This window comes from Pecten maximus, chromosome 3 (assembly GCF_902652985.1).
Source record: "Pecten maximus chromosome 3, xPecMax1.1, whole genome shotgun sequence".
Classification (NCBI taxonomy): Eukaryota; Metazoa; Mollusca; class Bivalvia; order Pectinida; family Pectinidae; genus Pecten; species Pecten maximus.
The window spans coordinates 43,575,221-43,589,136 of NC_047017.1; the positions used below are offsets into that span (position 1 = coordinate 43,575,221).

The window sequence follows — 13,916 nt, forward strand, 5'->3', positions numbered from 1 at the left end:
AAACTTTCCCTTGCCAGAGTTAAACTGAAAGATTTTTTGAGGAAAAACATATTTAAAAAAAAAAATGTGGAAATGTTGAAAGCTATTAACTTATCACTTTATGATTGTACTAGGGTGCTGATATTTGGTAAAAGAGTCCTTATGGAGTTACACTATCCCTTGTTGGAGTGGAACTGAAAATAAAACAATGTGAAAATGCTCACATTAAACAATTTATACCGGTTCACATTTTTTAAGGGAGACAACTCTCATGAGGATAATATTTTATCAAAAAAAAATGAAGAAATATGTCCAAAAGCAATTACATTTGTATTTAATATATTCATTTAATCTACAACAGCATAGCTTCTCTCCCGAATGTTTGTCAATAAATAATTTATATATATATAAATTGGTATGGTTTTGAAAATTGCATGAATTCACAAAACACAATCTGATCAAGTAAACAATATAAATATTATTAATGCAATTTGCGAAACCATTCCAATTAATGTATTTTAATTATCTATTGACAAACATTTGCGAGACGAGCTATGCTGTTCTCCAACAGATCTTGTCTAATTTATTTTTACCGAGGGAATTCAAGGTTCCTTCGTCCTTATATTGATGAATCAAAGAATGAGGAGATCAGAACTAACAGACATAGATATAAGAACTTGGGGCATGTAGAAGGAGAGGGAAATAGCAGAGAGGAAGCAATCTGGGTATGATAATCGGTGAATGTAATCACGCCGGATATAGTTTCTCTGAGGTATGGCTGTAACCTACTACTGTCTCCAATCAACTTACAAAAATAATATTCAATGCAAGGACAAAGAATGCAATTAAGCAACCTGTAAAACCCGCAGAAATAAGCTGTTAACAGTCCCAAGATTGCAGAAACAAATTCATTTAGACAACATACACACTGTTCAAATGAATAAATGAGTGGTGTGCAGAATACATCAGATACCATCACCATCATACGAAAAAACACATAAGATATTAACACTGTTATACAAAAAAAAACACATAAGATATTAACGAACTTTAAAGAAAAGACACATAAAATATTAGCATCTTTATACAAAAGTCACGTAAGCCCCAGTCACACATAACGGCGAATCAAGGCGACTCATTTGCGATCAATTTTGACAGCGAACTCTTGCGAACTTTTAAATTAAAATATCGTTTGCAACCTGCTTGAGAATTATTAGCAACACTTTGACGACAAATAGACGAACTTCTTACGAAAAAACAATTTTACACCAGGAATATTTTGCGAACATGGCGATCTTTTGCGACAGATAGCGATTGTAAGCGACCCTATTAGCGACACGGGCGCGACATTTTTACGACACATTTACAACTAAACGCGACAGCGTGTAAGATCACTTACAATCGTTTGAGACAGATTGCGACATGTTAACAAGTAATTACAACAATTAGCGATTATGATGAGATTGATTGCGAATGATTACGAATGTCATGAGATTTTGGTATAAATACAGATGTATTTTTGCAATTAACATTCAGTCAGCTTTATTCTGAAGCAAAGGACAATATGTTACTGGCTCCAAGGAGACTCAGAGAGTTGCAACAGCTTCTCTTAGCAGACCAAGATATGCTACGGGATGACCTTGAAGTAGCAAACGAGATCATAGACTACAGGAGAGAAAGAAAAGAAAGAATGTCGTTTTTTGTCCTGGCCATATTTTGGGTCTGTCTTGTTCAAGAACAATAAAGAAACTGGATGCACCCTACACATAGGCTAACCGTATGTATACCCTCCTCGCAAAAGTCGTTGACAGTCGTAATTATAACGCAAAGGAGTCTCAAAGGGTCGCTAATGTAATCGTTGTTATTCGCCAAAAGGTCGTATGTGTTTGCAAATGTCCAAGTCTGTATCGACATATGTCTCAAACATGTCGTATATTGTCGCTAACAGTTTGCAAGTCGTTCGTACTTGGTTCGTTAATAATTCGTAAATCTGTTGTAAATGATCGCCAAAGAGAATACTTTGCGAATCGCTAAGACAAGTTACAACTCTTTTTCAATTACATACGACAGAGTGGAGAATCGTTAGAGAACACTTTACGACAAAAATTATTTAACGAATTTTTTTGGCAGTCAAAAAAATTCGCAAAGCATGGCGATCATTGAGCGAACCTTGGAGAACCTTGGAGAATGTTTTAAGACAAAAATACGACATTCCGAGACAACTTCGCGATCGACTGCGAATCGTAGTTCGTAAAACATTCGCCAAAGGTCGCGCCCATGTGTGACTGGGGCTTTAGATATCAGCACCTTTCGATTGAAATTTGGTTATATACACAGCAGAGCCAAAGTATAATAAAATACATACTAGTGTCACTTTCTGGCGAAGAAGGCAGTAGGCACATTCTTGCTATACTTCGGCAAGTAAATTGGGTCTCCCTACGTACGACTATACAGTTACAAATTTTAGTAACTATGGTTAATAGTTCAATCATCAACTTCTCGTTTTCAATGTATTTTCTATTTAAAGATGTCACTTGCCCCATTTACCTCATGGTATACCGTGAATGCCATTCCATACATATATATAACGTCATAAAATGGTCGCTTTTAAGACCGAAGGTACCAAATATAAAGGTGGTCTTCAATAGAATATTCGCTTTATAGTTAAAAGGCCTGAGAGAAACTCCAACTTTTGGGTAATATATACTTTGTAAAACTAAACAACAGCCTACTCTTGTTTTCTGTCCTCATTACTCTTTGTCGTAGAAGTAGCGTATATAAAGTTTGGTAAGAAGTGTTTTTCCTGAAGTGGAATACATCGATACCTTTCATGGTTTACGGGAAATATTAGAGATTTCCACCGGGTGTATGAATAATAAAATCCATATGGTTCGGTTTTTCATTGGTCACAACAATACAATCAATCTAAATAGGAAAAAAACCACAATGTATCTATAAAATAAACCTGCAGACGTTGGTATACCATCCCTATTTAATCCATTAAAGGAATTTAATTCCTTTGTGCAGCTTCAATAAATCCATACTGTATAATGCATGGAAAAAAAACTGATGGCACACCTGTATACAAGATGTGATCTGGCAAATCTTAGACAAATAACTATATCTCCCGTTTTTATCAAAATGTTAGAAAATAAAACATGCTTGGAAAAGGATGCTTAGTTGCAATGTATCTCTGTAAACATAATGTTGTTTTTTTTCGAAAAACCAGCTAGGACTTTTTTTTAAGGAATCGACAACCTTCAAAATGGACATGTATATAGGATATTAGTTTACAAACATTCTCTGTTACTTAGGTAAAATGCTTAACCCCAAATAACAACGTCAAATATCTTTCAGCTACAATACGACAAAATATGAGCTTGGTTGGAAAAGTTCTAGTCACGCGGATCAAAGTATGTTTTGCAAACATTTGTAACGGAAAATACAAAAAGATCCCTATATTCGTTTCTATTAGTATAAGATTTATGAAACTGTTAACATGAAAATCATTGGCTATTTCCACAAATGAATTATGCGAAACCCTCTGTATTACAAGGTATGTGGATACCATGCATGTTGTGATAGGCATTTATTAAAAAAAGAAGAAGAAGAAATCATGGGACATCATAAACTAATATAAAGTTAGACCTCCGACCTGTGTATCGAGTATAGTAGGGGAGCTAACTCTTGGTAAATGATATTGAAGTGTCAGACCAAATTCTTCAATGTCCCAAAACAACGTATACGAGCCATAGATCTATTTCAATGATACACGAAGTCTTGCCTGATCTTAATCCTTAGATGACATGATGTACAAGAATCTTAATCTCATTTTTTATTTATTTTTTTAAAGTTTTTGGATGTGATTATGACATTGGTATACGTGTAGTGATTAGGTAATCAAGAGTGGAGTGTTTGATGTTCAAATAAATAGCATAACCAAATAATAACTGCAATAAGTTTGTAATTACTGAGGTCATAGACCATGCCATTTATATACAAAATGCATTGGCAGATTTTCAAGGCAAAATGTCCCCCTAGTTGACCCAATAGTCGTCTATTCGTTGAGCAGGGTTGATCCATTACCTAATTGTAGGTATATACTATATAAGATACCTTATTTATTGTGTGAGGTAGCTTATGAAATGTATGATATACATTTGAAAATAATATAAAAAAATACCTTGCATGAATTGTACCAAGAAAACATGTCAACTTGAATTTGGTTTGTCATACCCACAATGTGGTTCCGAGGGTAAAGACTCCCCCCCCCCCCCCCCCCCCCCCCCCCCCCCCCAAAGTGATTAGTTCGTATCCCCTTCAATTTAGGATGCTCCAGGGCACATTAATTTGGTCACGTTCTGAACTTAGTGCAGCGTCGGTCCTCCAGAAAGGTCCGGAAAAGGGATCATTGGCAAGCAAAATGGTAATTTACAATTCTGCAAACAAATATTGGGAATGAATTTAGAGACGGTAGATCAGGTTATTCATATTTGACCCTTTATTTGTTTTATTTTGACCGTCAATGTCCTGATCTGTTAATATACAAAGGGGGAATGTTATTCTAATGCACTCCGACACACTTTTATAAGTGTTTGAAAAAAGGGGGGTGGGGTGGTCCAGTAATTTAGTGGTAATGCTCGAATTTTTTTTTGGCGAGGAGTCTGGGGGGCCAAAATTTCGGAAAATGGGGAGCAACTTTTGCAATCTTTCGGGGATAAGATTTTCGATAGGCGTTCTTTTTTAAGGCTATGAAAATATTTTTTCCTCATCCGAAGGGGGGGGGGGGGGGGGGGGGGGGGCACCATCCCCCTGGATCCGCTAGTGTGTAACAGAAAGTGTCATACAATAATTATGTATGTGTGTATGTAGGATAGGAATAATCTCGTAGACATTTCAACATTTCATACAATTAGTATTCATTTGTATATCAAATTCAGCGTGGAAATTTAAAAAAAACAGGCTTGGTTTGATCAGAGACTTGATTATTTACCTAAATAACAGTTTAAGTACTTATTATTGTTAAATGGACGAATCATTATATTTCTAACAAGAAGTTAACGTACGTACTTATGGGCTATTGTGATGTGGGACGTGTCTACAACAACCCTTATCCGCTCTAATTAATGGACATAAATTTCTATTGAATGAAGCTTATTAAGCTTGTTTTCCGATCCCAAATTATAAAAATGTCAGGCGATCAACATTTTGAAAAATATATATTAATTCACATTACAAAATAAATTGCAGGCGATCAGCGTTTTGAAAAAATCTGTTTAAATCAAAAGGTAAAAAAAAATCATGATAGTGTAGTTGGCACTATATATTCGAAACACTCTCCGTGCGTTGAAGTATCTTGAAGGTAGTCTTAATTATATCTGAATAAATAAGAAAAAACTATATACAACAGTTGTGTCTAGTACACACCTTTAACACTTACTCAGTCAGAAATACCTGTATGTTTACGTCAGTAGGTCATACGTGCTACAGGTGAGCGACGGTTATTTATAGACGCGGTGAATCACTAGATCGTAGAGGCATTACTAGCCTGTTCATATGCAAATACCTGTGACTGTCCTTAATTTGAATCGAGGCCATTGTGTGTATGGGCAGAAAAGTACGTACTGGATTTCCGGGTGTCAGGTGTTGGTCAAGCACTCGGGGTAACTCACCTTTCGGACAATATGCTCTTTCGTTTTATAATGGCGTATTAAGACATTTGTGTCTAGATTACCTGTGCACACTCAGGTAAAGAGATATGTAAGTCCCATCCGGAACCGAAATTGACAACAAACATGGCGGTTTCCGTCTTATTTTGGGTGTTATATTTGACTTTAATGTGTCTTGTTGACGTCGGATGGGGACAGCGGATTACTCCCCCACCCCCGGGGAACTTACCTGAGGTATCGAATGGTATTGTTTATAATCTTCATCACATACCAGCCATTTGTCGTGAGCCGCGAGTGTTGGATCCAGATGAAATCAAATTTGGGATTGTTATCAAGGGCTCCAAAAAAGCTTTGATGAAAGATCGAAGTCCGTACAAAGTGTATGGAAACATCGAACTGGATAGCAAGTCGTGTCTGTACATCGAACCAGGAACCACATTCCACTTCGGGTCAGGCTATGGAATGATTATCAACGGCACTTTGATAGCGAGAGTAAGTTAATTTGTGTACCCTCTAGATCTAGATCCCGTCGACTTTTCAAGATACAGACTATCAATTTAGGTGTAAACAGACTATCAATTTAGGTGTAAATAATGCAGGCAGACGAAATAACTCGCACATGGAAATTATCTATCGAACAGGTGTGCGAGTCACCGTATAGGTATCTACACATACATGTATATATCGTGTATACACCGATACAAAATCATTACAGTTGGTGTGCCAGTGCAATTAGCTGAGTTTTCTTTACATATATATTTCATGAAAATATATCACTTACTCTAAATTTTCAGACAAATTCACTGAAATATATGCATAATTTAAAGACTTTTTTTTTCTGGTATGAAAACGCAATCGCTTTTAATTATTTTGAATGAAAAACCCTTGTTTTATATAGAAAGGGGAGATAATTCACTCCTAATATATACTCCTTTGAATCAACTAAGACTAGATTTATCTTGACTATCTAATCTTGTGGAAACAATTAACTACAGATAATTGAAATATTGATGCAGTATGGCCAGCAAATACCTGTGAAAGAGAGTCATTTTTATTTAAAGCTATCTTGATGATTGTCAACCCTTATGAAATATTTAACAGAACTAATCTTTCCTTAAAATTTTAAATCTAAAGAGTACTGGAATGAAAAGATTACAGTAAAATACTCGTAATTCATATAAACAAGTTTCTCTATATCTCTGTACCTTAACAGGGCAGTGAAAGACCTGGCGGACGGATCACAATGACTAAAGATCCTGAGGGGATCAACACAATTGGGAGTAGTTCCCCTTTCCCAACTACGGCCCGATTGGTGGATGGTAACACTACAAGGGACGGCAAATTGGAACTCTATTACCAAGGAAAATGGAGAGGCGTTTGCACTAATTATCTCAAGTAGGCACCTATTGCACTGCATGATACTGATAACGTATTTGAATCAACGGAGGCACATCAGGCTAGGTCCATATGGTATATGGACTATAGGAGGCACATCAGGCTAGGTCCATATGGTATATGGACTATAGGAGGCACATCAGGCTAGGTCCCTATGGTATATGGACTATAGGAGGCACATCAGGCTAGGTCCCTATGGTATATGGACTATAGGAGGCACATCAGGCTAGGTCCATATGGTATATGGACTATAGGAGGCACATCAGGCTAGGTCCATATATGGACGTATAGACTGATTTGTACAGCACAGTTTGCCACCCAAAACAATTTTATAACTTATAACATAGAAGTCTGATGTATAGCTCATTGTAAATTTGTACAATGTATGCTGTTCTCAAAGTTCTCTAAAATATACATAAAAACTTATATACTGGTACATCTATATACACTTTATATATATATTGACAAGATCTAAAGCAATATTAATAAAAAAAACTGAATCTTTGATAATCCCACAATTGGTGTATCATTATAGAAACTTCACCTCTAGTTATAACCTTTAGGAGAATAGAGGCGACACAAAATGTTCACCAGATATCTGGAGCACTGTGCATGTTAATTAACACATTGTCCAAGGGTCTCAAATAGCACTCACTATAAACCAACTGAATTTGAAATTTGCCTTTTAAGATTTTCAAGAATTATTCATTTTGCTCTTAAAAATCACATAGGTTCATATATATAATTCTTCATGTTTTATGGCAAAGTGATAAACACTCATTTTCATAATTACTTTGTATCAGAATTGGATCAGGTATATGATCTTGTGTGATTATCTGATATAGCTTTGCCTTTTCCAATATGTCATCTGTATAATATTGTATCAATACTGTTTCCTTGACAGCTACTCCAAGATCGATGCCAATGTGACATGTAAACACCTTGGATTCGTGTGGGGTAACTTCACTTACCATTCCTTTTCCCGTAACAAGACAGAGTACATGTTTTACCCACGCCCTGAGTGTACTGGCACCGAAACAGACCTGTTTGACTGCCCAGGAAATAAACGTGTCAGTGTGGGCACGCACATTTGTGGTAAGTTAACTTTGGTGCAAACATTTGTACTTTAATGTTGCAGGGTGAGAAAAATATTTTTGAAAGGGGACGATCGCGAGTGCATCATGAGAATCACTCATCCCTTTGACTTCTAATTTTCAATTCTAAAAATAGCACACAAAACCTGTGTAAATATGTTTTCAATGTTTTGACCATTACTAGTTGTAATTTCACAATTTAAACTGCAGTTTTGTGAATATTTTATAAAAAAAACGAATCAGTATATCTTTCGCTTTGCCATGGCCTAACAGGAACTAACAAGTCAGTTCTAATCAGTAAAACCTTTTTCCGGACTTTGTTTTAAATAAAGTTTAATCATGTATTCGCATGTAATACTTTTTTATTTCAGGTATTAGAATAACAACACAAAAACGAGATAGAATACACAAAAATGAGATATAAATGTGTATAGAAGTGTGACTCACTAGTGTTCAAAAATTTTCATTCTGAGTGCCGTTAAAAATTGTCATAATTGATATGATACCAGGTCTGGATTTATTTCTGTCATGTACCTGTATTAGTCTCGCCCTTCTTGATCACATAAACGCATCAGTATCACGTAGACGCTTCTGCAGAGCAGCCACGGAGAGAGGGCTCACTGCTCGATTGAACTTACTTAAGTATGATTTAATCCTAATTTGTTTAGAAAATTCTATAGACTTTGAGGAATAAACGCCAAAGACAATATCTATAAACATGAATTTTCATTATTTTCTTTTGAAATTTACTCGTCACCAGGGATGAGTGCATGACAACATTCACTCGTTCGCAGCCAAATTTAACTCGTGCAGGACGAGTGGATGAGTGCTTTTTTTGCACCCTGTGTAGGTACAGTTATTTGAGGGGAGTTAATATTGTCACATGTGATAATTTAATCCTGTCTCCCAAATTTTTAATGAACATAAACTTTTTCACAGGTTTTAAAAGCATGTACATGTATATGTTGATGGTGTTTAGTTTAAGTACAATATTTGCCACATGCTCTTAGTTCAGTTTTATCATACATGTATATGTAAGTACACTGATGCTGTTTTGATAGATGAAAGTGTTTTCCCAATAATAATGTGATACATGTATTGTGTCACTTTGTGTAAAGCTAAAACATCTTGGTAATATTTTGATGGAAACATTTTCTGATGATTAAATTGTTGAGTTTACAACTTGCTTTCACTACAGATGGACAACAGCTGATCGGTTTTGAGTGTATAGGTATCCGATCCGATCTGGCTCAGGACTACTGGCGTGGGCTGGAGTTTTACAACACCACAGTAGAATCAGTCAAGGAAGGCCTTATCGTCCGTAATGAGCCGTTGTCTTGGTTGGAATACCTGGACATATCCTATGCAGGGCGAGACATCAACAGAAATGATGGCATGATACATGGTCGGGCCAGCATCAGTGCCAGTCCTAGTGTGCCCTTGATGAACAATGTGACCATCACCAATGGGGCATATGATGGCCTCAATATGACGGAAGTCACTGGACGTATACATATAGCCAACAGTACTGTGTCCAACAACAGAGGTAAAGACGTTTATGTACAAGAAAATGACAGATATAGCATGAGAGGGAGGCCCAGGGGCTGATGGGCGGGGCTAAAAAGGGTCAAATTGACTGAAATTTCAAAAATCTTTTTTTCTGAAAACCCAAATAAGGTAGAATCAAATACTCTTCATAGATGGAAGGGTCTTATGGTGCTTTACTAAAATTATGAATTTCATGACCCTGGGGTCACAAGTTTGCCCCTGGGGAGGGGGTAAATTTTACTATAGTTTATATAGGGAAATCACATTTTTTACTATAACTTGTTTGATTTCTATTGGAATTCATTCTAACTTTGTTAACATAATCAGCATGTGATGACAGCTTAATGGTATGCACATGTTGGTCCTGAATGACTCCTAGGGGCTGATGGGTGGGGCCAAAAAGGGTCATTTAAATTAACTGAAATATTTCAAATCTCAGGTGACCGTTAAGGCCCATGAGCCTCCTGTCTATTTAACAATTTTTCGTGATATAACTGGTATGTACAAGGATTAGTTGAACTAAAGAATACTCATATATTTGGCTATGACTGAAACTCTAAATCAAACTGTTTGTTTTTGTAGTTCTACATATGTATCACCATTTTTTTATCACACATACATATTGTTCTGTAATGACAAGATATGTTTACACATTATAGGTTATGGAGCGTTTATCCAGAGTAATGTTGGTCGTGTGTTGATCAACATGACTGATGTGGAAAACAACTGGGGTGATGGAGTGAAGATGTACATGACCAACTTTACAATCCATGATTGGGACCGTGACTTTCCTGCTGACAAGTCGTTTTGTCGGTCAGCTGACCTACTGTACCAGACCTATCCAGTTCTCATACATGAAAACATTATTGATGACTATGGGAATAAACCAGAATGGGATGGTCGAGACTGCAGCAGGGTAAGTAGATAAAACTATATCACACGGGACTTTTGTTTATAATTTCTGGTTATACTTGTATTGGACTAGAGGTTCTAAATTTGGATATGGCTAATTCTGTCTATATATATATATATAGCGATAATGTAATTGTTGGATCCTTTCTTTTTTGAGCTTTTGGGTTAAGTGCACACTACAGTATATATGCAGTATGAGCTAGGATGTTAACATTCTGCTAGTGTCAAAGCTGGGGTTATATTGTTTAAGGTAATATTCTACTAGTGTCAAAGCTGGGGTAATATTGTTTGAGGTAATATTCTGCTAGTGTCAATTTGGGGTTATATTGTTTGAGTTAATATTCTGCTAGTGTCAAAGCTGGGGTTATATTGTTTGAGTTAATATTCTGCTAGTGTCAAAGCTGGGGTTATATTGTTTGAGTTAATATTCTACTAGTGTCAAAGCTGGGGTTATATTGTTTGAGGTAATATTCTACTAGTGTCAAAGCTGGGGTAATATTGTTTGAGGTAATATTCTGCTAGTGTCAATTTGGGGTTATATTGTTTGAGTTAATATTCTGCTAGTGTCAAAGCTGGGGTTATATTGTTTGAGTTAATATTCTGCTAGTGTCAAAGCTGGGGTTATATTGTTTGAGGTAATATTCTACTAGTGTCAAAGCTGGGGTTATATTGTTTGAGTTAATATTCTACTAGTGTCAAAGCTGGGGTTATATTGTTTGAGTTAATATTCTACTAGTGTCAAAGCTGGGGTTATATTGTTTAAGGTAATATTCTACTAGTGTCAAAGCTGGGGTTATATTGTTTGAGGTAATATTCTGCTAGTGTCAATTTGGGGTTATATTGTTTGAGTTAATATTCTGCTAGTGTCAAAGCTGGGGTTATATTGTTTGAGTTAATATTCTACTAGTGTCAAAGCTGGGGTTATATTGTTTGAGTTAATATTCTACTAGTGTCAAAGCTGGGGTTATATTGTTTGAGTTAATATTCTGCTAGTGTCAAAGCTGGGGTTATATTGTTTGAGTTAATATTCTACTAGTGTCAAAGCTGGGGTTATATTGTTTGAGTTAATATTCTACTAGTGTCAAAGCTGGGGTTATATTGTTTGAGTTAATATTCTGCTAGTGTCAAAGCTGGGGTTATATTGTTTGAGTTAATATTCTACTAGTGTCAAAGCTGGGGTTATATTGTTTGAGTTAATATTCTACTAGTGTCAAAGCTGGGGTTATATTGTTTGAGTTAATATTCTACTAGTGTCAAAGCTGGGGTTATATTGTTTGAGTTAATATTCTACTAGTGTCAAAGCTGGGGTTATATTGTTTAAGGTAATATTCTACTAGTGTCAAAGCTGGGATTGTATTGTTTGAGGTAATATTCTGCTAGTGTCAATTTGGGGTTATATTGTTTGAGTTAATATTCTGCTAGTGTCAAAGCTGGGGTTATATTGTTTGAGGTAATATTCTGCTAGTGTCAAAGCTGGGATTATATTATTTGAGGTAATATTCTGCTAGTGTCAATTTGGGGTTATATTGTTTGAGTTAATATTCTGCTAGTGTCAAAGCTGGGGTTATATTGTTTGAGTTAATATTCTGCTAGTGTCAAAGCTGGGGTTATATTGTTTGAGTTAATATTCTACTAGTGTCAAAGCTGGGGTTATATTGTTTGAGGTAATATTCTACTAGTGTCAAAGCTGGGGTTATATTGTTTGAGGTAATATTCTACTAGTGTCAAAGCTGGGGTTATATTGTTTGAGGTAATATTCTACTAGTGTCAAGGCTGGAGTTATATTGTTTGAGTTAATATTCTGCTAGTGTCAAAGCTGGGGTTATATTGTTTGAGTTAATATTCTGCTAGTGTCAAAGCTGGGGTTATATTGTTTGAGTTAATATTCTACTAGTGTCAAAGCTGGGGTTATATTGTTTGAGTTAATATTCTACTAGTGTCAAAGCTGGGGTTATATTGTTTGAGGTAATATTCTACTAGTGTCAAAGCTGTGGTTATATTGTTTGAGGTAATATTCTACTAGTGTCAAAGCTGGGGTTATATTGTTTGAGGTAATATTCTGCTAGTGTCAAAGCTGGGATTATATTGTTTGAGGTAATATTCTGCTAGTGTCAATTTGGGGTTATATTGTTTGAGTTAATATTCTGCTAGTGTCAAAGCTGGGGTTATATTGTTTGAGTTAATATTCTGCTAGTGTCAAGGCTGGAGTTATATTGTTTGAGGTAATATTCTGCTAGTGTCAAGGCTGGAGTTATATTGTTTGAGGTAATATTCTGCTAGTGTCAAAGCTGGGGTTATATTGTTTGAGGTAATATTCTGCTAGTGTCAAGGCTGGAGTTATATTGTTTGAGGTAATATTCTGCTAGTGTCAAAGCTGGGGTTATATTGTTTGAGGTAATATTCTGCTAGTGTCAAAGCTGGAGTTATATTGTTTGAGGTAATATTCTGCTAGTGTCAAAGCTGGGGTTATATTGTTTGAGGTAATATTCTGCTAGTGTCAATTTGGGGTTATATTGTTTGAGGTAATATTCTGCTAGTGTCAAAGCTGGGGTTATATTGTTTGAGTTAATATTCTACTAGTGTCAAAGCTGGGGTTATATTGTTTGAGTTAATATTCTACTAGTGTCAAAGCTGGGGTTATATTGTTTAAGGTAATATTCTACTAGTGTCAAAGCTGGGGTTATATTGTTTGAGGTAATATTCTACTAGTGTCAAGGCTGGAGTTATATTGTTTGAGTTAATATTCTGCTAGTGTCAAAGCTGGGGTTATATTGTTTGAGTTAATATTCTGCTAGTGTCAAAGCTGGGGTTATATTGTTTGAGTTAATATTCTACTAGTGTCAAAGCTGGGGTTATATTGTTTGAGGTAATATTCTACTAGTGTCAAAGCTGGGGTAATATTGTTTGAGGTAATATTCTGCTAGTGTCAATTTGGGGTTATATTGTTTGAGTTAATATTCTGCTAGTGTCAAAGCTGGGGTTATATTGTTTGAGTTAATATTCTGCTAGTGTCAAAGCTGGGGTTATATTGTTTGAGTTAATATTCTACTAGTGTCAAAGCTGGGGTTATATTGTTTGAGTTAATATTCTACTAGTGTCAAAGCTGGGGTTATATTGTTTGAGTTAATATTCTACTAGTGTCAAAGCTGGGGTTATATTGTTTAAGGTAATATTCTACTAGTGTCAAAGCTGGGGTTATATTGTTTGAGGTAATATTCTGCTAGTGTCAATTTGGGGTTATATTGTTTGAGTTAATATTCTGCTAGTGTCAAAGCTGGGGTTATATTGTTTGAGTTAATATTCTGCTAGTGTCAAAGCT

At 35.8% G+C, this 13,916-nt stretch overlaps 1 protein-coding gene across 1 annotated transcript in view; it reads left to right on the forward strand.

Annotated features, from left to right (window-relative positions):
- The first annotated feature begins 5,576 nt into the window (after positions 1-5,576).
- LOC117324294 (protein bark beetle-like) overlaps positions 5,577-13,916 on the forward strand; it is a 41,447-nt gene continuing 33,107 nt past the window's right edge. Inside the window, 5 exon segments of the mRNA XM_033880077.1 lie at positions 5,577-6,140; positions 6,862-7,043; positions 7,948-8,138; positions 9,336-9,683; positions 10,345-10,601. Of these exon segments, the coding sequence (XP_033735968.1) occupies positions 5,775-6,140; positions 6,862-7,043; positions 7,948-8,138; positions 9,336-9,683; positions 10,345-10,601 (1,344 nt within the window). The 5' untranslated portion in view covers positions 5,577-5,774.